A 24,427-nucleotide genomic window follows, 5' to 3' on the forward strand; every position below is an offset into this window, starting at 1 on the left:
GAGGAAAACTTGGAACTCAAACTCATGTTTTTTGATTCCCAATGTGTTAATTCATCCCCAAAATGCTGATTTACTATTAGATGCTCACCGCTGTTCTCAGGGTGAATCTATGAAACCTACTACAATTTCCACTCTATCACACTGCTTACCATTTCATAAAAGTAATGTTTAGCTGTTATTTAACAGCTGATTTTCAGTAATCTTTAGAACTCATATCATTTAAGTAGAACTTATTGACTAATTGAAAGCATTAAAATATATGTAAGCATTCTCAGAGTAAGAACTTACTTGATTAGATTTTCCAAAGACTGCTCCTTTACTTTGATGTCTGTTGGAAATGAAAAATAATTCTTTTAATTTTAATTAAGTATACTTTATCCAAAACCCTACTGTAAACTTTGATTAAGAGTCACCTAAATTTTGTGGAAACATTCTTCCCAAATGTTTCCAAAATGTTCGTGTGAGAGTGTAAGGTCACACTGTGTCCAGTCATTTTCTTAAGGAAATCAGAGAACAGCTTGTGGTTGTGTAAAGGCCACTAGTTAGAAAACAAACATGAGCTTGGCACTGAGACCCCCCCTGTAGGGATCTAATTTCCTACTGGAAAAGAAGACAAAGGAAAGAAGTAGAAATGTGTTGGCATGTACACTACCTAACAGCTAATCAAAATCTTTGTTTTCATTTTTACTAGCTCGTAACTATATAGACTCAACTGAAAAGTCTTGTCACATTCCTATTCTGACAGATTTGTCAGGCACAAGAATTAATGGATGCAACTTAAAGAGAAAACAGATTCTTATCACATTTTTCAAAAAAACTTCTGCTTTCTTATGAATGACAAGACATGTCATAATTATGAAGAAATACTTTAATACCAAGTACTCGTACTTTTAATGGCTTCGGAGCACTGACTGTGTGTTAGATACTGTCCCAGTACTGGGGCATCCAGGAACCTGCTCAGACATCATGCTGGCTCTCATGAAGCTTGACAGTCCACACATCACAAATATTTGATCATTTATACTTTTAATCACTGATGGTTTAGATGAATTATTTGGTAAAAGGTGAAAAAGCAGAATCTTTTACATCCTCACAGGAACTCTGCACACAACAGCAAGAGCAACAGCTGCTTCCTGTTTTACATGCCAAAACAAATGGTTCAGCCAAAGTTTGTTTTTGTAAAAATAAATATAGTGCAACTGAGGAAGCTTTGATAGACTTCTACAACTTTCTTAAGTGAATATAGAAGTTTTTCTTATAAATGATACTAACAAATTTGCTTAAAAATTACAGGCGAGATTAATCTCTATATGTAAGATTTAAATGTTCTTGAAACCAGTGGTGAAATATTTTTCACATTTAAAATATCATTATTTAATACTTCCACTTGTCTGGCACATGTGAGAATGTTATTGAAAACATGCCCTCTAATACAATTAATGGTATAAGTTGACGTTAAGATTACTTTTCAGTGATATTTATAAGATTTTGAAAAGTATAACACATTTATTAATTTATTCACCTTAAGCTTCAGAAATGTCATTTGACAATAAGATCGTTCATATTTTCAATTTTTAAAAAATATTTTTAATGATATGCTCTATAGAATCTGATTTTTATAATAAAGAGAGTTGAGGAGAATTTTTACAGGCAAATGCTTTTTAGTTGAACGTAAGACTGCATCAGCAAATTAGTCTTTAGCCAATCAGGTATACTATTTTTTTCCTTGTCATCCCACAAGTCATAAATTTTCCTCTTTTCTTCTACTTGTTAGAATGTAAGAGATTCTCTTACTCATCTGAGTGCCAGGACTTAGTGACAGTGCTTAATGTGAAGCACCCAGGTGATACTTCATAAATGTTTACTGGATAAATTTACTTAGGTGGCTCTCCTACTACCCACACTTTAAACAATATACATTGTAATTCTTTTTTTTTAATCTTCAGAATTTCTCTATCTTTGGTCTTGGAAATATCCACACAATTAACACTATCTTTACAAAACCACTGGTTACATCATATGTATGGGTGTTGGATAAGGAAATTTTAAATTATCTGTGGTTTCCTACGATGATTTATTCTCATGGTTTATTGGCTGACAGGAAGCATTCAATAAATACATACTAATTTAAATGATGAGAATGCCAGATGATTAAATGATGAGATCTATGGTTTGAGGATTTGGAATCATGACATCCTATACTTCATACCCTGTTCCTGCTTTTGTTAATGAAGCAAGGAAGATATATTGTTTAACCTTGTTTGTCTTTTCCCAGGAAAGCTAAGAAAAGAGACACCTCTTAGAAAGAGAATTCAAGGGCCAAAGTGCTTGTCCTTCCTGTCTCTCCATACAATAGAACTTAATTGCTTTTTAAACTTTCATGTGCATAACACATTAGTTCCAAGCTAGATTTCAAAACTCTGAGAGTAGAACTCATGTTTAATACTTCCCTAGTATTCCAAAAGAACCTGATTCCACATTGGGCATGGAAGTAGTGCTCAATAAACACCCTATGATTTTCTTCTTTTTTACATTTTTTTCTTATGTTTTAAACAGAGAACATTGTTTATAGCATAGTAATATAAATATCCTTATAAGCTCATTTTCTACCTGCCTTTTCAAAGTTTTCCAAAAGATGTATCTTGCTGACTCTCCTTTCCCTCATCTTTAATGGACTTATGGGAAGAATAGAAAGTAGCCTAACTTTTAGATACTTTTCTCCCTGTTTTAAAAACTCTAAGTCTTAAGCTTCTGAAATGTCAATAAGATCGTTATTATAAAGCATATATCCACTCTAGTATCTGAGCACCAATGAATCCTCATTCTTATTCCTCAATTAAATATACTTATATACTTGTATTTCTTCCTTTAATAAAATTCCTTTTAACAGCTGTCCTCCCCTGTCAGTCTACTCTGAGTTTCAACCCACTGATGGATATATCTAATTTTGGTGCAGGCCATACCAAACTAATAAGTGTATTACAGCGTTCTTGATAGTAAGGCTTAGGAAAAAGTAAAGACCAGCATCTTCTCATGGGAATCAAGGACAAAACTATACAGCTAATTAATCGCTAATAAAAGCAATAAATCCAACTGGCAATAAACTAAAATTAGAAAATATATCAAACAGCTAATTGTGGGATAGAGACATAAGCCAGATAAATACATACGGCCCAAACAAAATCTAGAATTAATTAGGTGTCAAAGTGAATAGAATAAAGGGAATGTAATTTGGCTAGAACTAAATGCACTAGAAAGAGTTAAACATTTTCTGTGTTAATGGGTAATAAGACCAAGTCTGAGAAAATAAACTAAAAAAAAAACTTTAACCAATTAACTTCCATAAATATTTACTGAACAGCTGCACTGTGCCAGAATTTGAGGCATTAAAAGAGACTAATAAGCAAGCAAAATCCCTGTTCTTATGAAGCAGGAAAGAAATCAACCCAAGTTAATAAAATAATTCAGATGGAAAGAGAGTCACTGAGAAGATACAGGGTGCAACACATGGGATTAGATAAAATTTCACTCCAGGTCAGGAGCTGGCAGATTTCTGCAAAAGTCTGGATGACAACTATTTTAGGTTCTGAACATCATCAAGTCTCTGCTACTAGTACTCCTCAATGCCACTGTTGCACAAAAGTAGCCACAGACAACGCAGAAATGAATGTGTGTGACCATGTTCCAATAAAACATTTTTCACAAAAAAACGCAGCAGGCCAGAGCTGATACATGGGCACCAGTTTGCTAATTCCTGCTCTGGACATAATTTGTACCCCACAGGAAATACCACCCATTATTGAAAGAGAGTTATAACCTTTTCTATTAAGACATATTGATTGAATTTGATAGTAATTTTGTTGTACAAAAGTATATATTATTGAATAATGTTATAAAATGGACATATTATGCCAATAAATGAAAAGTTTTTGCAAATGAAAATCTTTTCAATGTTTTGCATATCTGTATTATTATAGAGGATAAAATCATGGGTTCATCCTCTGCCCTGAACACATACACCTGGGTGATTTCACAGTATCAACAAAACAGTATAATTAAAAGTGTGTTCTTAGGACTGATGCCATTATGTGAGCATTCTGTTACCAGTAGTTGACAAAGCAACAAACGAAGAGTAACTGTTTATAAAAACTTATCTAACAGTGAAATAAAAGAATAGGAAGTAAAATATTTAAAACACACACACACACACACAAAATACATACACAAAAACAAAACAAACAAACAAACCCTTGTCCTTTATCAGAAATAGTTTGAGAAATTATGCTTCAAACAATCTCATAAGGCAATAGGGATTTCTTCTATTCAATAAATATGAAAACAAAAGTTAAGGAATGTTCCATGATATTCTCTAGCCAGTAAGTGGAATAGTAAGTAGAAGCACTGGGATTTTATCTTCTGATTCTAACTAAGTATCATTTCAGGGGTCAAAGATGTCAGTTAGTGTGCTCTGCTCATCAGCTAGAGAATAAAGCTTTAGTACTAGTGTTTCTGTAACATATGCTATTAGAATAGGGACTAACAAATCTGAGTCAGTACATTTTCAGGACCTCTGTTGAGGAACATAGCCCATGTCCTATTGCTTCCATGATGTTGCTATACAGAGAAAGCAATCCTAGCTCTTTCTATACCAAACAGCAAATAGGATTTGGACAGGATGGTTCAGTGAAGAGAACAATAAATAGTAGACTATCTGGATTTTACCAGTTTTGTCACAAATTAGCTGCATGGCATTGGGGAAAATTATTTGCTGTTACCAGGTTTTAACTTCATCTGTAAAACAGGTTTCAGAGTCTCTTCTGGATTTATCATTGTGTAATTCTGAAAGTGTCAATACTATAAACTTCAAGAAACACTGTAGGAAGATGCAGGATATTTCATGGTAAGAATAAATATAAGTCTGCTGACTTGCAATAAGTTAACAAAAAGAAGTCCTCGACGGACAAATAGGTAAGATTCGGGAAAATTGGAGAGGATCCACAGGTCATAAGAGGTAACAGCATGAACTATTGTATATATGCAGGAATAGCCATGTGGTATATGGAGAAGACAGTGTTTCCCTGAGAGTACAAGAAGTGACACATACACATAAAATTGCTAGACTGTGTCCTTCTAACTTCTAGTTAACTAACCACAGAACAATTTTCACCATAACACAAAATCTAAATTAGATCAATCTAACAACTCTACACTGTGACTTTTTTGTATAGTTTTTTAAATTAGTGTATTATGGATACACATAAAGATGAAATTCACTGTGCCATATTTATATATGTAAATAGGAAAGTTTGGTCCTATTTATTCCACCTTCCCTCCTCCCTCACCTCAATCCCCTTCCTTTACTCCACTGATTTCTATTTTCATGGAACCCCCCTTCTCCTCAGACTTTCTCTTTCTTCCCCTTATTTTAGTCCTACTTCCATGTATAAGAGAAAACATTTGAACCCTTGACTTTCTGGGTCTGGTTTATTTCACTTAGGAAGAGTCTCCAGTTCCATCCATTTATCAGCAAATGCCATAATTTCATTCTTCTTTATGGCTGAGTAAAACTCCATTGTGTATATACACCACATTTTCTTTATCCATTCATCTGTTCATGGGCCCCTAGGTTGGTTCCATAGCCTGGCAATTGTGAACTATGCTGCTATAAACACTGAGTGGCTGAATGGCTACAGCAAGCTGCTTGAGGATCTTTCTGATATATATCAAAGAATGGGATAGCTGGGTCATATGGTGCTTCCATTCCTAATTGGGAGTGGGGGGGTCTCCATACTGCTTTCCAGAGTGATAATGCTAATTTCTAATCCGACCAACACCATATTATAACTTTAAGGAAACTCCAAACTCTTACCTAGTAAGCATAATGTGTGCATGCCATTCTGTCTGTTCTTTTTGACTTTGTCAAAAAAGCTTTCTGGTCTCCAGGTGTCTGTCCAAAAAACAATAGAAACTGTCTCGCCAAATTTATATAACTAGAAAAAAATAAAAACATTAATTAATGATGAAACAATTCACTACTAATTCATAGAAAATTTAATCCCTTTATAACTAAAATAAAAAGTGAAAACCAGAGCTGGTAGTGTGCTTGCCTAGCAAGCCCAAGGCTCTGGATCCCCAGTAGCACAAAAATAAATAAATAAGTAAAATGAGACCCAGACTTGATAGGGTCAGAGATCAATCTGTCACAATAAAAAGCAAGAGAAGTTCTCTGGTGCACAGTAGCTGGTCTCTTTCTGATGTCCCTAGCAGTCCTGCAGTCAGTATACGAACATTTAACCAATTTTTTTTCAAATTTAAATATGTAATCACTGAAAATATTGAAATATGAAGAGCCCACAGAGGAAAATAAGACTTTTTCAAAAGAAGTTTTATGAGGTTAATATTATTATTCTCATTTTATAGATGAGACCACCAAGACTCAGAAAGGTCAACTAACTCATCTAGGATCACACAGCTAATTAATAACAAAAGAAATATTCAAACTTGGGTGTGAGAGAATGCTCCTTCCTATCATATTATCTCAATAAAATTCACAAATTGCATACAAACTCCAGTCATTGTTTAAGCTTATACATCTTTAGCTTAGCAAATTTCCCCTCACTATAAAGTTAAATGATCAAGGCCTTTTCTCAAATCTCACCCTTTCCACTCAAGTGACCCACTCTAATTCACCATCACTACAATAAAGCAGTTTGTTTCTGTGACCCAGTCTTGCTGGACCAGTTCACTTAAGTTGAGTCAAATTCCAAATCTTATGCTAAGAAAATCTAGTTTCAAATTCTGGCTGTGTACCTTGTATGATGTTACTCTAAGTCTGCATCTCTAAAGTAGGAAGAGTGATAAAACACTGTCCCTCCTACTCTTGGAAGGATCAAATAATATATAAAAAGTGTTACTCAAACAGTGGAGTGATATACTAATATTAGTTCTTATCTGGGCACTGTGAAAAGGAAGTTTATTTTCAAAGACTTGACGTATGGTAAAAATAACACTAAACTTGTTATGTGAAGATTTAGTTCTTCAATTTAAGCAATGCTTGAAGGCATTCATAACAGCAAGAAAGTACTGAACACTGATCATCACATCTAGTCCTGTCAGAAATTAACTGTGTGCCTGAAATAGCTCTGTGACTTCAGGAAGTCACTTAGCTTCTCTAAGCTTTGTGTTCTTCATCTGGAAATGAAGAAACTGGTCTAAAGCAGGGGTTAGTCATCCACTGCTTCCAGCAACCTAGGCTTCTCAGATTAGTTTCAGAGGCTGTTTCAAGAGGTGATGGGGAAGCAGATAGGAAGGAAGTCAGAGAAGGAGGGGTATTTAGAGTTCTTCATCCATATTTCCTTAGAGAAGCTCAAAGTTTCTCAGGCTTTATATTTTGAGGTCTCAAAATCTATAACCAACATTTATAACATGACTTCAAGTTCTACAGGGAAGGTTCATCATGTTGCTTATAGGCTATAACCTCCAACTTACCTATCAAATAGGGGCTTTATTCCTCAAGTCCATTTGAAAACTGTCTAAACAAGGTATTCTCTCAGAGAAGTCATGGTTTTCAGTAGCCGTTCTGTTTACATGGTAGTGTGCAGAGACACACAGTATACTTAAGTATTCAGAGTCATGAATCTCTTCATCACATATAACAAAATTTTTCTGTGAAAAATGTATTTTGAGTTCCAATGTGGGATTTCTGGGATAAACTCATCCTGCACCAAGATCACAGGAATGGCCCTACACCTGCTGAAGTTTGACTGTTATTGTCTGACGAGAGGCAAATTTATCTAATATTTAATATAGGTCACCTAGTACATGTATTGGCTGACAAGTCAAATAGTCTCCCTGACCCTTGGGAGGAAACTTCCTATAAAATGAGTATAAATAACTATAAAATTAATAACTGAAATCTTATAGGTTAAATAACAGAAAGTATATAGTGTCTCACACTGTAAAGACTCAGTAAATGACACAGATTTAATGATGCAATAATGATAATATTTATGATATGAAGATGTTCTAAAACACATGCCCTGATATAACCTAGCTCCATTCCTTGTTGGAGTGAGCTTAATGATATTACTATATATTTGAGACTATAATTCTGATACAAATGACTTAATTCTGATATATTCAACTGTATACATTCTTTAAAAAAAAAGCTTTTTCACCTCTCTGATCAAACTTTGAAACATTAGTTCATGCGAAACTTCAAGGGAAAACGAAGTTGAAGAAAATTCTATATAAATGCTTTAAATGGGCCATATGTTTTAAGAGACATAGAAATACAGTCATGGAAACAAATAACTAAGTATTTCATTCAAAAAGAAAGTAAAAAGTCCTTTAAAAGAGAATTGAGATGCTAGTCACATAGAAACACTAACTGAAGCATTTTGTGTAAAAGTGAATTGTCTGACTTGGAGGATTAAAGACAACCTCACAGAAGTACTACTTTCCAGGACCCTGATTTATAAACTGTGGCTGTGGAGCAAACTTCTTCAATGAATCCTGGAACATTATGCAAACAGTTTCACCATTTAGATGTCAGTACCTCAAAGAACAGAAGGACCAGTTCTTTATGTTTCACAACCAGAGGGTTTACCAGTAAACTTTAAAAAAGAAACTGGAGCAAAACCATACAGAGAGGAGAACTGAAGTTGCAGAACCCTAAATACTGAGTTGCTTTATAAACCTTTGTGCTGTGATCATTTTCTCCAAAACATCATTATTGCAAATCTAAATTTAAAGACTATAAAATCAGTTACTTTCTAAGAAACAGTTAATAGACATGGGTCCTTTACATTTAAACCTGGAGTAATTTAGAGAATGCAGTTTATCTAATTTGATATTGGATTATTTTATCTATTAAAGAAAAAAATAAGTACTACAAAAACCCCCAACTCAAGATCATCTATGTATTATGTATAAGGCACAATCTAGTTAGAGAAGATGCACAAGAAAAAAAATAATGGGCAGTAAATAATAAATATCAAATATGAGGCATAAGGATAAGTTGAGTTCATTATTTTCCCCATTAGACAGCACTTGAAAGTAACTTCTGAAAAGATTGGGTATGAGCTGGACTTCAAAAGACAGAGTAGAGAATTTGAGCATGGGGGAAGAATGATATAATATGAACTAGGCAGCAGAATAGCATAAAGCAGTTACCTAGAAATAACTAATATCCTTGACTGGCCTCTAATCTGTATCTCTAATTGCTGACATTCTGCAAAGTGCCAATTCCTATTCATTACAGCTATATAATTCATACAGAAACTGACACTCAATTCACTCCCTATCAAGTTGCTTTGAGCACAAACACCACTTACCTAAGGGACCCTAACAGTCTCCCAACTCATCTTATAGCACTAATAATTCCTTCCTCTCAGAAATGTAAATCTTTGTAATACTTTATTTTATCATTAGGTTTTAATGCTTTTGTTATTTTGTATTACAAATAAAAATATTTTCTATCATTCTTTGTTTAAAAATCTGTTAAATCTACGAGGCTACACATGTGTGTCTTAAATCAAATCAGTTAAATCTAGGAAGGGTGAGGGAAAGCCAAACCAGCAGAATTGTCAAAACATGCACCACAAAACCACATAATAAAAAGTGGCTAGTTTTCTCTTCTACACAGAATACAGATTTGAGAGTTATGCTGTTGTTGTTGCTTTTATCGCAAATGAATTTTACTTAATACTGATTTTTGCTGACACTAAGATTATGAACCTGGCCAACATATAGAAACAGACTTAAAAGTTGAGTCTGACTTCATAAACAGAAGAGCTATAAAATTTATATTCTCACATAAAAATGACAGAATTCATTTAAGAATAAATAAAAAAATCACATTTAAAGCACATAATTCCAAAGACAAGCTCTGACTTGGGTGGAGAGATAAACAAACAATTCAACTAATGAAATATTTGCTGCATACTGATTGTATGCATGCCACTATGATAAAGTGCAATGAAAAGTGTAAATATGAGAAATCAAAGAGTCCAATAATATGGCAAAAGCATAAGTAATTCAACATCTGGCCAGGGTGGTGGGACATTCCTGTAATCACCGCAACTCAGGAGGCTAAGACAGGAGACACATACGGTCAAGGTCACCCTGTCTCAAATTAAAAAATAAAAAGGGTTGGGAAAGTAGTTTAGTGGCAAAGTGCCCCTGGGATCAATCCTATTCCCCCAAAAGAAAGAAAGAAAGAAGAAAGTAAAAACAAAGTATTTACCAGAATTGTTTTTAGAAGAATGGCACACTGGAACCAGTTTAAAGATAAAACTATGAACTGAAAAAGAATTGGTAAGGTGCTATTAAAATAATGATCAGAAACAGTAGTAAGTGAAATTAAAAGGAAAAGAAAAAAAAACTTTTAATATATCAGTGATTTAGCAGGTAGTCAAAGGAAGTTCTTATATGACTAAAGGAAAATAAACAGCTAGATGAGTTCTAAAGTTAGATAACCATGTGGAGCTCTACTAGACTTAGTACCCACTTAAGTGTTTTTGTACTAACTGTCATTCCTACATTAGCCCTTGGGAAACAATGAAACCAACTCATGCTTTTGAAAACAAACAGCAAGAACTACAAGGTCAACAATGCTGATTATCACAATGAGTGTTGTGGTATGAAAAGAAGGAAATGAGTTGCTAGTTTTTGAAAGTGATATACATTTTTTTTCAAAGCAGATTACATAAACAAAAGCACATATGGCAATACTCAAGGTCACTCATGCAACAACCAGAGAAAGTGGGAGCACTTCATAATGATGAGAAAATTACACAACCATTTTTTTTTTATTGGCTATTGCCTCTTCTTTCCACCAAAACATAAACTCCTTAAATACAGAGTCTGCATAGGTCAAGTTTACCTTAATAAGCAAATTATAAGTAAATTAACTGTTGAATGAATGAATCATTATTTATCTTAAAGATGTCTAACTTGGAAGCCTCTCATATAGTTTACATTTTATAAGAAAAACTTTCATTAGGAATATGGGGTTTGTGGTAAGGAATTTTTAAATTACCTATTTATGGTACTAGAAATTGAACTCAAAGACCCCCAAGGATACTTTACTATTGAGTTACATCCCCAGTACTTTTTAAAATTTTGAGACAGCATCTTGCTAAATTGAGCATCTCACTAAATTGCTGAGGCTGGCCTCAAACTTGTAATCCTCACCCTCCCACGTCACTGAGATTATAGAGGAATTTTATTTTTATAGCATGTCTGTAATATACTATATAAAACTACCTATATATATAGGTGATTGTATGCATATATAAAAGTGTTAGTTATGCCAATACCAATCATCATAAATACTGATAAACAAGAATCTTTTGTTGAATAATAATTCAAATGTAATGAAAAATGATTTGATTCTAAACTCTCCATACTATTCCTTTAGAAAACAACAAATCAATAGAATAGCTCAAAAAGGATCGATAAACTGATAACTTAAAAAGTCTGTTCCCATTCTTAGGTTAGGAATTTCATACTACTACTCTTGAACCTGAGGCAACGAAGATGGAAAGCATGAATTGTTTAGGTCTAGCACAGCACACAAAGTGGTACCTATGTTTAACAAACTAGATGTCTGTTTTTGAAATCATGGGAAAGCTCTTTCACAGAGATGACAGAATGCATTTTGAAAGTAGTATCTACTTCCTTTTTAAAATCTTAAGCAAGAGAGCATGACAAGGTAACCTGTAACATTTCTACATTTGGCAAGGGTATTTCTAGATACTGTAATTTATTTTTCCAATCCTGCCATGCTATAAGAAATATAATACAATTCTTTCCCTTTCTAAATTTTTTATTCATCTAGGTTGTTGGTTTTCAGTGTAGTAGCTGTATCAGTAACTTCAGTATCACCTGAGCGTCTGTTAGAAATGTAACTTCTTATATCCCATCCCAGATTTACTGTATCAGAAAGTCTAAGGATAAGACTTAGTAATCTGCCTTACTAGACCTCTAGGTGACTCTGAGGAATACTAAAGTGTGAGAACCACTCATTAAGGCTATTATTTTTCTATAAATACTAGTGTAAATAGTAAAGAGAAAAAAGCCAGCTATGGTAAGGAAGGGAACTTTGCCAAAGTTCTTGCATATTGCAGGATATCAACTAACTACAGATCAAAAATATTTGGGGGAAAACTACTTCTGTGTTTTTCTTGTCATTATTCCCTAAATAATACAGCCTACCAGCTATTAATACATACTTACATCGTACCAGATATTATAAGTAATCTAAAGATGATTTAAAATAACAGGAGGATGTGTGTAGCTACACATGTAAATACTACACCATTACATTCACAAATCTAGTATTTACAGGGATCTTGGAACCAAGACACTGAGGGACAACTTAAGTGATCTTTTAAGGCATTTCACATTAAAAAAAAAAAAAGAATTAATAATTGCCTTTTTTTCCCTAGGACATTAATGATTTGAGTGGTACAAAATGTATATCGTCACAGAATTTCACCAGTCCACAGACAGAATCTAGAAAGGCACTTCCTATTTTTCATACAAATAAATCATTTCACATCCAGATTAGATAATAAAACCAAGATGAGGAGAAAATGATTTGTGGCTGCCTAGAGAAATCCTAAACACAACTATGAGGAAGCCAAATATTTTTAAATTCTAATATTGTAAACATGGATAAATTTAGGGACTTATATGGAAACTTCCAATTCTCACAGTAAATTCTCTCAAATGCCTTCATCCATTCTAGACATGAGAACAATGGCTTCTCTACCAGTGTAGGAGATCAGAAGAAACGGTCAATATTTTTGTTTGGTTTAATTTTTTTTAAATGCTTAAGAAAAGGAGAAAAATTTTTAAATAAAATGCTATGATAATTTAGAGCAGAACATGAAAGGGCTAGTTACCTTCCTAATTAAAATCAATGTTTTAAAAATGTTTTACTAGCTTAAGGTTTACAGGTCTTTATCACATAGAAATTTATTTCCCTCTTTTTTCCATTCTTCCAGCAATCATCAACTCTTAAAAGATAGCATTGTCTAATTGGAAGAATACTGGACTAAGAATCAAAGAGTTTTAAACCTTTGCTACTACCTACCTGAATAAACTTGGGAATATCTTTTTGGAGTCATGTTCTCCAACCCTAGCATTCATTATAGCACTAACATTTTATATTTCTATGAAGAGCATTCACCTTGATGCAACCCAGCGATGTTCCAAGATCTTAAACTGTAAAAAAAAGACTTCAATTGATGAGGGTTTCTGAAGTATGCACTTTAGACAAAAGAGAGCAAAATTCTGTGCTGATTTAAACATAATAACTAAGAGTAAGTGATGAGCCATGTATACTTTTCTCTGGTTCTGCACAATTAATTAAGTCAACTAAACTGAGCTATTGTTCTTAGGTAATACAGGAAATACAGTGTCCTTTACAGATACAAACATAGCACTAGGGTCTGATGCTAATGGGTCTCCTTGTAAATATCTATCTTTAAATTATGCATTTCAAGAAGACACACTAGGGAATATATTATATCACAGAGTCTAAGATGCACATTTTTCTATTGTAATATTATCTGAAATTGGAATGTGTCTTAACAATCACTGAAATCTTAAAACCACTGTTTGTCATGTAGAAGTCATAGTTGTTGAGGATTATGCATATGTGAACATCAGAACACAAACATCAAAATTGGAAAACTCGAGGATTATGCATATGTGAACATCAGAACACAAACACCAAAATTGGAAAACTCATGTCAGCAGCTTAGAAAAAAATCTTAGAAAATAGTTGTGGAGCACTCTTTTAGCTGCTCAAAACAAAGATTGTTGGAGTTAAAAATAACTAACTTTACACATCAATAATTGCAAAGCTGGCTTAAAAGCCTAACATGATTGGCTTTTACCTTTTATGGATTCTTTTAAGAAATACAGCATCATATTACTATTTTTTTCTTTTTGTGGTACTAGGGATTCAATTCAGGTTCTTGCAAGTACATCATCACTGAGCTATATCCCAGCCCTTTTTTATTTTATGATAGGGTCTCACAAAGTTGCTAGGGCTGGTCTTGAATTTACAATTCTCACTTTAGCCTCCTAAGTAGCTAGGATTACAGATATGCACCAGCTCACCCAGTAAAACAATGCTCTTGATGCTGCAGAAATAATAGATAAATATGGGTCTCGGCAATGATGATTAACTCATTTGAATGAATATAAAAAGGCTCTAGGATAACTTAAGCAACATAATTAACTTATGTTTTCCTTTTAATATACATACAAGTTGGATATAAAATCAAAATTAGTCTCTAGCTAAATCTAGATGGCTATTCCAAGAAAAGAGAGAAAACGTAAGTTATAGGAAAATTTGCTATTAAAAAACTTTGTATATATTAAATAGTATGCTATCAAATAATAGTATATCTTATAATTCATGAACTAAAATCTACTTGCAATTTTCAGAAAAATAAAACATTTTCAGTTAATTCCATTTTAAAACTGCCTTGACAGCATTACCTGTAAACCACAGCAGCCTACAGCATTCATGATGGAGGCATTATGTATAACACGATGAGGGATTCCCAACTTTGCTGCTCTCAGAATAAGATCGCTATGTGTCGTAGCTCTGTAGTGAGAAATCAGTGGATTTGTATTAAAGTTAATGCTACTTACTTTTAAAACAGTAGAAGTATTCTATTTCATAAGTTCTAACTGATCAATCAGTAAACTTTTCCTTAAATTCTACTAGTTGTCTGCATACGTCTTATCTGATTTTTGTTTGTTTCTTTTTTTGGGGGGGTGGGGATCCATCCCAGGGTTTTAGGCATGCTAATAAGAACTCTACCACTGAGCTACATCCCCACATCTTATCTGGGCTTTTTAGCAACAAAATAAAAGCTTACACACATCCTTCACAAGGTTGAACTACAACCATAACACAAGCAGCTACTGAAAAAAAATGGAAGTTTATTTGTCCATTGTAGAACTTAACTCTTTTACAATTTAACTCTTTTATAGCAAATTCTTAAACTCTTTGATCCTATGGCCCCTTTAAAATCCTTTAATTTTTAGTTTTACATGTTTATGGAATACAATGAGACATTTCAATATTACACGTAAAGATCAAAGTAATTGGCACATCTATTACCTCAGACATTTTATTCTTTCATCCATTCATCTATTCATTTGTACTGGGGATTGAAACCAGGGTACTCTACCACTGAGCTACACTAGCCCTTTTAATTTTTTTATTGTGAGACAGAGTCTCACTAAGTTACCTGGGCTGGCCTCAAACTTGTGATCTTCCAACCTTAGCCTGCACCACCATACCCAATTGCTATTTATTTCTTTTTATTTATTTATTTATTTTTTTGGAGGCACCAGGGATTGAACTCAGGGGCACTCGACCACTGAACCACATCCCCATCCCTATTTTATATTTAATTTAGAGACAGGGTCTCACTGAGTTGCTCAGTGCCTCATTTTTGTTGAATCTGGCTTTGAACTCATGATCCTCCTGCCTCAGTCTCCAAAGCCACTAGGATTACAGGTGTGTGCCACTGTGAACGAATCATTTTTTTTAAGTTGTTTTATAATTATACATAGTAGTTGGGTGTGCTTTATCATTTCTTTGTGTTGGGAATACTCAAAGTTTTCTCTACCAGCTATTTTAAAATGCCCAAGTAACTGAATCTAACTATGCTTTAAAATATAAGAAGCAATTCCTCCTATGCAATTGTATCCTGGTACCCATTAAACATCCTTTCTCCACTCCTCCACTACATACCCTTGCCAGGCTCTGTAAACCACTATTCTACTCTCTTACTTCTTTTGAGATCAATTTTTTAGTTTTTACATAAGTGAAATCCTTTAAATTCTTAAAATTACAGTTTCAGAGTTTTAAACTGTAGCACAACTAGATCCAATTCTTTGTTTCAACTCTATTTTGAAGGGTTTGTTTCTGCATTTTAAAACATGAGGTAGAATACATAATTTTCATAGCTTGTCAGTCTCTCAGTTTTATATTACAGTTCTGTCGGACAGAATTCTGTTTGGGGTTTACATCTGTCTAGCAGTCATTTTATATATAACTGTTTTCAGTCTGGCTACTATTTATAATTAGGTTTCACCTATATGTATGTATGTATGTATGAATATTCTGCCTGTTGCCTTTCCTTTCCTGAGATGAATCTCATGACTAAAATTAGGTAGGTGGGGGTACAGAAAGATATACACAAATACAAATATGAATACTGTGAAATGTACCCCATCAGCTTAGAATAGTACTACTAAAGGCTTTGTTCCCTCTTGATAAAAATTCCAGGCCCTACTGGGGAAAGCAACATTAGCATGTTTGAAAAACTACTTATAAACTAGCAGAACCTTTCAACTGGTCAATGCATATCAAGCAGGAAGATCAAGGGCTTATCCCCCATGAGGCAGTCAGATACTGATTAACACATACCCACCAGGGAAGCCTGTTTTCAATCACATGGATAAAATAAAAACATGCATAAAAATAAGCATCAATCTGATTAACAGTAGCTTTTAAAAAATGCCAGCTGCAAAGAATACTTTTAGTATCACCTTGATCAGAATCTTTTTATTTATATTAAAGAGAATTGAATGATTAAGTTTTTTCAACTTTAGATGTGTTATTGGTGAGTTATTTAAGTAGATGAAAAACTGGTTTACAATTATATCTGTCACAAGTTCATTTGAAATGACTAGACCCAGTTGTGCAGAGTGGTACACTCCTGTAATCCCAGCAACTGGGGAGGCTGAGGCAGGGGGATCACAAGTTTGAAGCTAGCCTCAGCAATTTAGCAAGACCTGTCTCAAAATTTAAAAAAATCAATGGTACATAAAAGTAACCAGTTTGAATATATAAGACTGAGTATGTTTTAAATTTTATTTATAATAATATCAGTTTGCAAATAAAGTATCACCATATTTGACATATGGGTGCTGTTGGTCCAAAAATATACTAGAACTTCAAATAACATTGTAAAAACTATGTTCTCATGAACTACTGGAAGCTCCATAATCTGGTATTCATCCTTCTGACAGATAATTTAATAGTGTGTGTTTTATGTGCTAGAAAATGTCCAAGTCCACAACTTTTTACTTTTTTGATCTTGAAAACCAATTTGGGAGAATCTACCATAAAGGAAAGAATCTAAAATGTGGAAAAGTAGGGGAGAACTAAGGGACTGTACATATCAATTTATATAACAACAACTTTACTGGAAGAAAAAAAAATGGACTACTGATAGTGCTGAAAAATCACTAGAAAATTATTAGGTGCTAAACATTGTTCATGTGCATTACATGAAATGGAAATAATCAAATGGCCTACATTAGGGCACACAGGAGAAAAGTAAATAAAGGTACATTTTTGTGTGTATACACTGCATCAAAGGAAAGTCATATAAAGTAAGGATAAAAATATGTGTTCACTTTATTATTTATTTGTATATATTTACAGATATATTAAAAAAACAGAATAACAAAAAAAATCCATTATTAGATAGAGTTTGTTTAATAAAGACCCCATGCAACAACTCCATTAGGACGCAATGCTTGAGACTATCATCTCTCACATGATTAAGTCAGATTTATTGATGTACTTCTTTAGAGTCATTTACATTCTTTATGTGATTAATTTCCATATTCCTTTCAATAATCTGGATAAAAGGGTACAGATGAGAACTCCATCAACCTGCTTAATTATGACTTCTAATTATCTTCTTCAAAAGATTATGGAGATGGATAGTGATAGTGACAATGCTTGCATAACAATGTAAATGTACTTAATGCCACAGAACTGTATACTTTAAAAAATGGTAAATTTTGCTGTGTGTTCTCTCACAATTTTTAAAATATTTTTTAAAAGAATTTAAGATTAAACATCCTGAACAATCTTCATTTTCATGTTTTATTCAAGTAAATAGGAAGTGTTTAAACAAGGGACTTTTTAAAAATCATATATAAAAAAGAATTCCAGTGCCTTGTTGCATTACACATTTCTTTCCTGATATCTCCATTTAATCCATTGAAACTGTGATTCTTCAAGGCTTGATTTAATAACATATTCTGGATGTGGTGACACATGACTGCAGTCCCAATTAGTCAAGAGGCTAAGGAGGATCATCTGAGCCCAAGAATTTGAGACCAGCCCGGGGAACATAGTGAAACTCAATCTCTAAATTAATGATTAATTCAAGTCTGTTCATTTACATGGAATCCCCCTTCCACTTTCCTCCACCAGGCCTTTAAGCTCTATCTGTGAACCCTATCCAAAGCTAGCTCAAGTACCAACTCCCCCATAAAATTAGCACTTTTGAACTCCAAACATCATGCCTCTAACTTCACACACACTTTTCTCTCCTCATCTTATATACAAACTCTCAGCAGTATGAGGTTCACCAGTCTTTCCATTTTGAAAGTCTTTTCTTGGCTTTTGTGACAACATAGTTTCTTATTTTTCCTTCCCCCACTAGCTATAGCTAGACCATGAAATGTACTAGCTTCCTAGGGCTTGAATCTTGGTCCTTTGTTCTTCTCTTCTCTTCTAAAATGATTCTATCTACTCCTCTGGCTTTAAATACCATCTACATATGAATAACTTCAAAAGCCATATTCCCAGGATGACTCCTCTCCTGAGCTCCAGCAGCAGATAATCTAACAGTCTATCTGACGTTTCAAATTTAAGATGTTTCTAGAACCAACTATTATCTGCCCCAATCCTATTGTCTACCACTTTTCATTATTTCAAGAACTGGCGCCATCAACTACTAAAGTATAAAGCTGGAATCCTCAAAGTCACATTTACTTCTTTTCTTTTCCCCATCTATCAGACCATCCTGACATTCTTTCTTTTAAATATGTCCTGCCTCCCTGAAATCCATTTCACCTAAACATTTAGTGTTCTTTCAAATAATGTCAAACAGACTGTCCCTGCTAAAAATCTAAGTAAAATTCCTGGTCCCTTCAAAGCCTACCATGATCTGGCTGCTGCCTATATCTGTCACACTTTCACATATTCCTTTTTTTCCCTCACTCACTATGCTATAGCCACCTTAACCTTTCAATCCCATAAGTACAATTTTACTGTTTCCTCTGCTTAGGATATTCTTTCCTTCTATACCTTTTCATTCTTCAGATACTGTCTTTTCCATATAACCTTATATAAATAAGTCTATTATTTCTTTTTTCTCCCTTCATGGGCCTGCCAAAATTTAAAATTTATTTTTCTCTGATTATTGTCACTTCCCCCACTGAGATATAAATTCATGTCTTATCATCCAGCATGTAGGAGTTCATAAGATTGGTATACAAAAGTCATTTGTTAACTGGATAAATGTCGGTTCAAGATATTTCTGGTTTTTCTCTGTTGACCTTAAGGAAATTATACCAAAATTATTCAATTAATATTTAATTAATGTCAACTCTATATCTAGTATTGTGAAGGGAGCTAATGAGATAAAAATGTGAAGGACAGCCTACAAATATAAAAGAGCAAATGTAAAGGTTATAAAAAAAGTGTGAGGTACTATATGAAATGAGTATGAATGATATATGCCATCAGTGGAGATAGAACTTCATGTTGGAATATAGCATGGAAAGCTGAGCTTCAAAAGATAAGTAGGTTTCTGATAGTCACAGGTGGTTCACAAGTCACTCAAGATGAAGGACCTTGAACAAAGGTATGAAGGTGACAAAGCATGATAACTGGGAAAAAGCAAACTGGTTAGCATAAATGTGGGCTTCAAAAAGAATGGTAGGATATAGACGGAGGGGTAAGTTGGGCAGTGTTTTTAATATCTGGCTAATGATAGAGCTAATAAACTTCTTATTTATAAGAGACCTGGTGAGTTTCCAAATTATGGTTTTTACAAATATGGATTTTACTACAGTATGGGTAAGGAGTTTATACGCAGACCAGCAAAAAGGTGTAAGATGCATGAGGCTAGATTAGGTATAAGAGTGGCAGCCAGAGTAAAAAGGAATGAAAGAATAAGAAAAACTTGGTAAAACACAATTCAACAGCAATGCTTCTCAAATTCTCTATGGTGAAAGGCTAATTTGTTTTAGATTCCAAATTATTATGGAACAACAGTTTTGTAAAATGCAATAAAAATAAACTATTATAAAAACAAAACATGAAACGGAGTGATACCAAATATGAGCCCTCAATTTTTATTAATTCAGTAGACATAAAATTTGCTTTTTAGATAGCTACAAAAATTTCTAAATGCTTTCTCCCAATTTCTAGTCTTATATCATTATGGACTAGAACACACAATCTGTGGTCTGGCATCAGTCTGCAAACCTCACTTCCAGTAGTGTTTTTACTGTGCAATGGACATTGTCAGTGATTGGATGCTAATAAAGTCAAAAGCTACTGAGTTTGCTCAACTAGGTGACTGTAAGAATTGTAGTATATCAAGTTGGGAAGTTTAGTGAGAGATTTGCCTACAGAAACTCAGGTTTTATGCAGAAGAAGTCAGTGTTTAGTGAAAAAATTCTGTAAGAATTAGAAGCTATTTTTCTCTATGGGATTTTTCATTTTCTCATCCTATGGTTAAAAAAAAAGAAGATAGGTACTATTAATTTTGAGAAAGCCTTAAGTTTAAGAAAACAATGTCATAGGTTAAAACAAACTATTTAAATATTTTAAAATGTGTGATTATCCAAAGTTATTCCAATTAAGTTTAATAATACTGCAGAGTATGGCCCATCACACTGATATAAATTACTTTCTTTTTGGCAGACACATACACATGTAACTCCATTGTTGTGAGAAACATTCTTGATGGTGGGCTCACAGTGATTTAATTGTCCTTATGTTCCTTAAATCTGTGACATAAATCTTGGGTCACCAGCTGGAGACAAAAACTATTCTATTTGGCCTGACATCAGAGATTGATGATGCTTGACTAGACAAGTAGAAGCACATCTTCTTGGTAATGAGGAAGAACAAGGCTCCCAATGGATATAAGAAATTGAAATCAGAAGCTTGAAAAATTATAAATTCAAGACACGTAAATGACAGTAGTATAATCAAATATTACGTAATTAAAAAAGAAAAAAAAAGCCTAAAACAAAGGGAGCCAAAGATGATTGTAATTATCTGCAGCAAATGGCAGACATGACTCTTGAGAATATAATAACATATTTAATAATGATACACTAGTTAAGGCTTTGATAGCCTACATCATCTTCTAAAGAAGAAAATCAAAGATACAAATTTTATAGTTGACATTTTACAATGTTGTGATACTTATGATGGGTATCTTTTTACAAAGTAGATTTCCCTCATTAATCTCAAAAGATAATGAAATTTTAAACTATAAATTTTAGATAGAGCTTAGATAAACGACAGTCTTTTATCTGGCAGGTAAGTTTTAAATGTAATAGAATAATTATTACTGATTAATAAGTAACTCAAAACGTCTGCTTAAACTTACCCAAATGGATCACCAACCACAAGGAATGCAACATCACTGATATCAGCATCCTTTAAAATATTATCTGCTTCTTGTTCCACTTCTTCTCTATCAGCAAGAATCAATTTTCTTCCATAAAAGTCTTCCTATAGATTTAAGTCCAATTTAAAAATGAAGGAAAGTAGGTGACCACCCCCCCACACACACACACACACAACAACAACAATAAAAACAATTGTTGTATTTGGGGCTGGTGTGAATCTTGGCAACTATCCAAACACAGATCATTGGATACAACTCATCAATGAGCTGGCACACTATACTATGTTGCAATTAAACTGTCTTTGAGGCTACCTTAATATCCCAGGAGGAAGCAGACCTCTAACATCTGAGGCCTTTTGCATTTTAAATTTACCTCTATATTTGGCTGTAATAGACCAGGCAGAACATTATAGGATGAATAGAGAATATGTATGCATGATTCCTACTTCAAAACCACGATAGTACAGAATAAATATATTAATAATGATATACATGGTAGTTCTGGTTTTATTAAATTTTTTATGAGACAATCTGACACTCTGACTAAAATAAAAGGCAACATAAAAGAAATAACAGAAAATGATGATTTGACTATTTATAAAACCAGTAAACATTCCTACATAAATGCAAGAAATTCAGATTTAAAATTGTATTCCCTTGCTTCTGCTAGAAAGGCAGAGTTTCAGGAAAAACATACAGAAAGTTTCCATACAAATGGCTTTGGGGCTCTAGAGAAACAAACCCAGGAGTAAGTTAATAAGCTGGTGATTATATCATAGTGGTTAAAAGTTTTTTTGCAAGATCAGAATCTTATAACTGATTTCCTATGGAGTAACATGCAATTCCAATGAAGTAAAGGTGGATACACAGATAAATAATACTATTTCTTATATGTTGACAAATTTTAGTTATTAAAAGCTATTCGGAGTGCTGTAGTGGGAAAATTTGGTACTTGATAATATCTGTCAAACAAATAAGTAAATGAACAAATGAAATTACCAAATTTCAATTTTGGTAATTATGTTCTAATACTTGATTAAAACCTGTTCCTTAAATGTGAAATATCAAGATACCTTCCTAGAGAAATGTTCTAGAAATTCACAATAACAATCTTCTTATAGATAAAAAATGCTTTCATTTCATTTTTATCAAGTATTTTTTTCTTAATCATTAATTTTTATATTCTTTACTTTGACTTTATGAGCCAGAAAGCTTGATGGTTGCAGAACACTTACATATTTAAGAGAATACATACACAATTACTACGAATTGAAGAAAACAATGGCCTTTACTGAACCCGTTCTCCCCCCGCCCATTACTGGGGATTGAATCCAAGGGGGAGGCTCCGCCACTGAGCTACACCAGCCCCTTTTATTTTTTATTTTGAGACAGGGTCCTGCTAAGTTGCAGAAGCTAGCCTTGAACTTGTGATCCTCCTGCCTCAGCCTTCTGGGTTGCTGGGATTATAGGCATATACCATATCTGGCTGAACTTCTAACATTTTTTAAAGACCAAGAAACCACATGCTAGTAATAATTCTATTTTGTACTTTATAAATGATCTAACAACAACAAAAAAGCCACTCTCTCAACACTGATTTTGTATTATGTATTACTCCTTATTATCACTTATTCTAACCTAATAAACAGTTCATGGTTTAATGAAACAACAATGTTTATAAATACAAACAGCTGATCCTCTCAAAAAAATAATATATAAAAAAGATAGCAAATGTAGTAAGAGGCTGATGTTAAATTATTTTCAAATTTACCCACATATTTAATCATTCATACACTCACTACAGAAATATTTCTTATGCACATCCTCCATACCAAATTCTAGGCTTGATATTGGGAGACGGTGGTGAATGAGACATACATTGCTATTGCTCTTAACATGCATGCTGTCTAATGGAGAGTTAACTAGCACATAGACACTAATAAAAGCATCCAGTCTGGTCAGGGGTGAGAGAAGAAAAATAAGAAAAACAGGCAGTACTATTTAACAAATAATTTTAAATTTGGATTATATATTATCCAATGACTTATTAGCCAGTTTTTGTAGTCTCAGCCCTAATCATTCATGAAAATGAATGTAAAAGTTAAAATTCTTTCTTGCTATAAGTTGGCAGTGTTTGAACAGAATAGGGTAAGTTTAAATTGTTTTCAGGTATTTCGAGAAGGTACACAAAAATTAGTAGTGACTGCCTCCAGGAAGGGGAAGTGGAATAGAAATCTCTTTATGTTTTACAATATCTTTTAGTACATTTTGAATTGTAAACCATTTAATGGACCAGTTATTCAAAAAATAATAAGAATAGAGGCTAAAAGTAGTATTCAGAAACAAAGGAGAGGACAAAGTGTTTTTAAAATACTGTTTAAAAACAGAGAAATGGGTTTACAAAGAGACAGAGAAAATGGAAATGCAAGAATACAATTAAGAAAAAGTCATGTCTTAAAAGCCAGCTTCTAGCAGTAGTGGTCAACTACATCAAAAGAAGTAACAGAAGAAAGAATTCGAAACTATTCTCTAGAGTTCTCAACTATGAAAGAATTGTTGAAATCCTTCTAAGAAAAGGGAGTAAGCCTTCAGGAGTGTGAGACACAAGTGGAACTAGGGACCATGAAGATATACTTGATAAAAGAAAAAGAGAATAATAACTATGGGGAAAACAGGTTTCAAAGAAGAGACTTTCAAAATGATCAAAGCTTGAATATGATTTCAGAATGAGAAACATAGGTAAAACATGAGAACTACATGGTAATAGGTTGACATAAAGAATAATGATAAGATTTTAAAGGAAATGGTTTTTAAACCATATCTAGATGGAGTTAGGTCCTGGAACAAGAGCCTCATCTCACAAGTCATTTTCTAAGAGTGGAAGGAAGATAGAGTCAAATTTGTGTTAACGGCAGATGAGAAGTTTAAAA

General features: G+C 33.4%; 1 protein-coding gene across 2 annotated transcripts in view; it reads right to left on the reverse strand.

Moving 5' to 3' along the window:
* Positions 1 to 24,427, reverse strand: part of Dph5 (diphthamide biosynthesis 5) — a 32,863-nt gene that overhangs the window by 4,685 nt on the left and 3,751 nt on the right. For both annotated transcript variants that reach the window (XM_076863320.1, XM_076863321.1), the window contains exons 3-6: positions 21,477 to 21,601; positions 14,521 to 14,629; positions 5,870 to 5,990; positions 289 to 328 (exon numbers count right to left, since the gene is read on the reverse strand). In XM_076863320.1, coding sequence (XP_076719435.1) covers positions 289 to 328; positions 5,870 to 5,990; positions 14,521 to 14,629; positions 21,477 to 21,601 — 395 coding nt within the window. The remainder of the gene's footprint in view (positions 1 to 288; positions 329 to 5,869; positions 5,991 to 14,520; positions 14,630 to 21,476; positions 21,602 to 24,427) is intronic.

The sequence above is a fragment of the Callospermophilus lateralis genome, chromosome 7 (assembly GCF_048772815.1).
Source record: "Callospermophilus lateralis isolate mCalLat2 chromosome 7, mCalLat2.hap1, whole genome shotgun sequence".
Classification (NCBI taxonomy): domain Eukaryota; kingdom Metazoa; phylum Chordata; class Mammalia; order Rodentia; family Sciuridae; genus Callospermophilus; species Callospermophilus lateralis.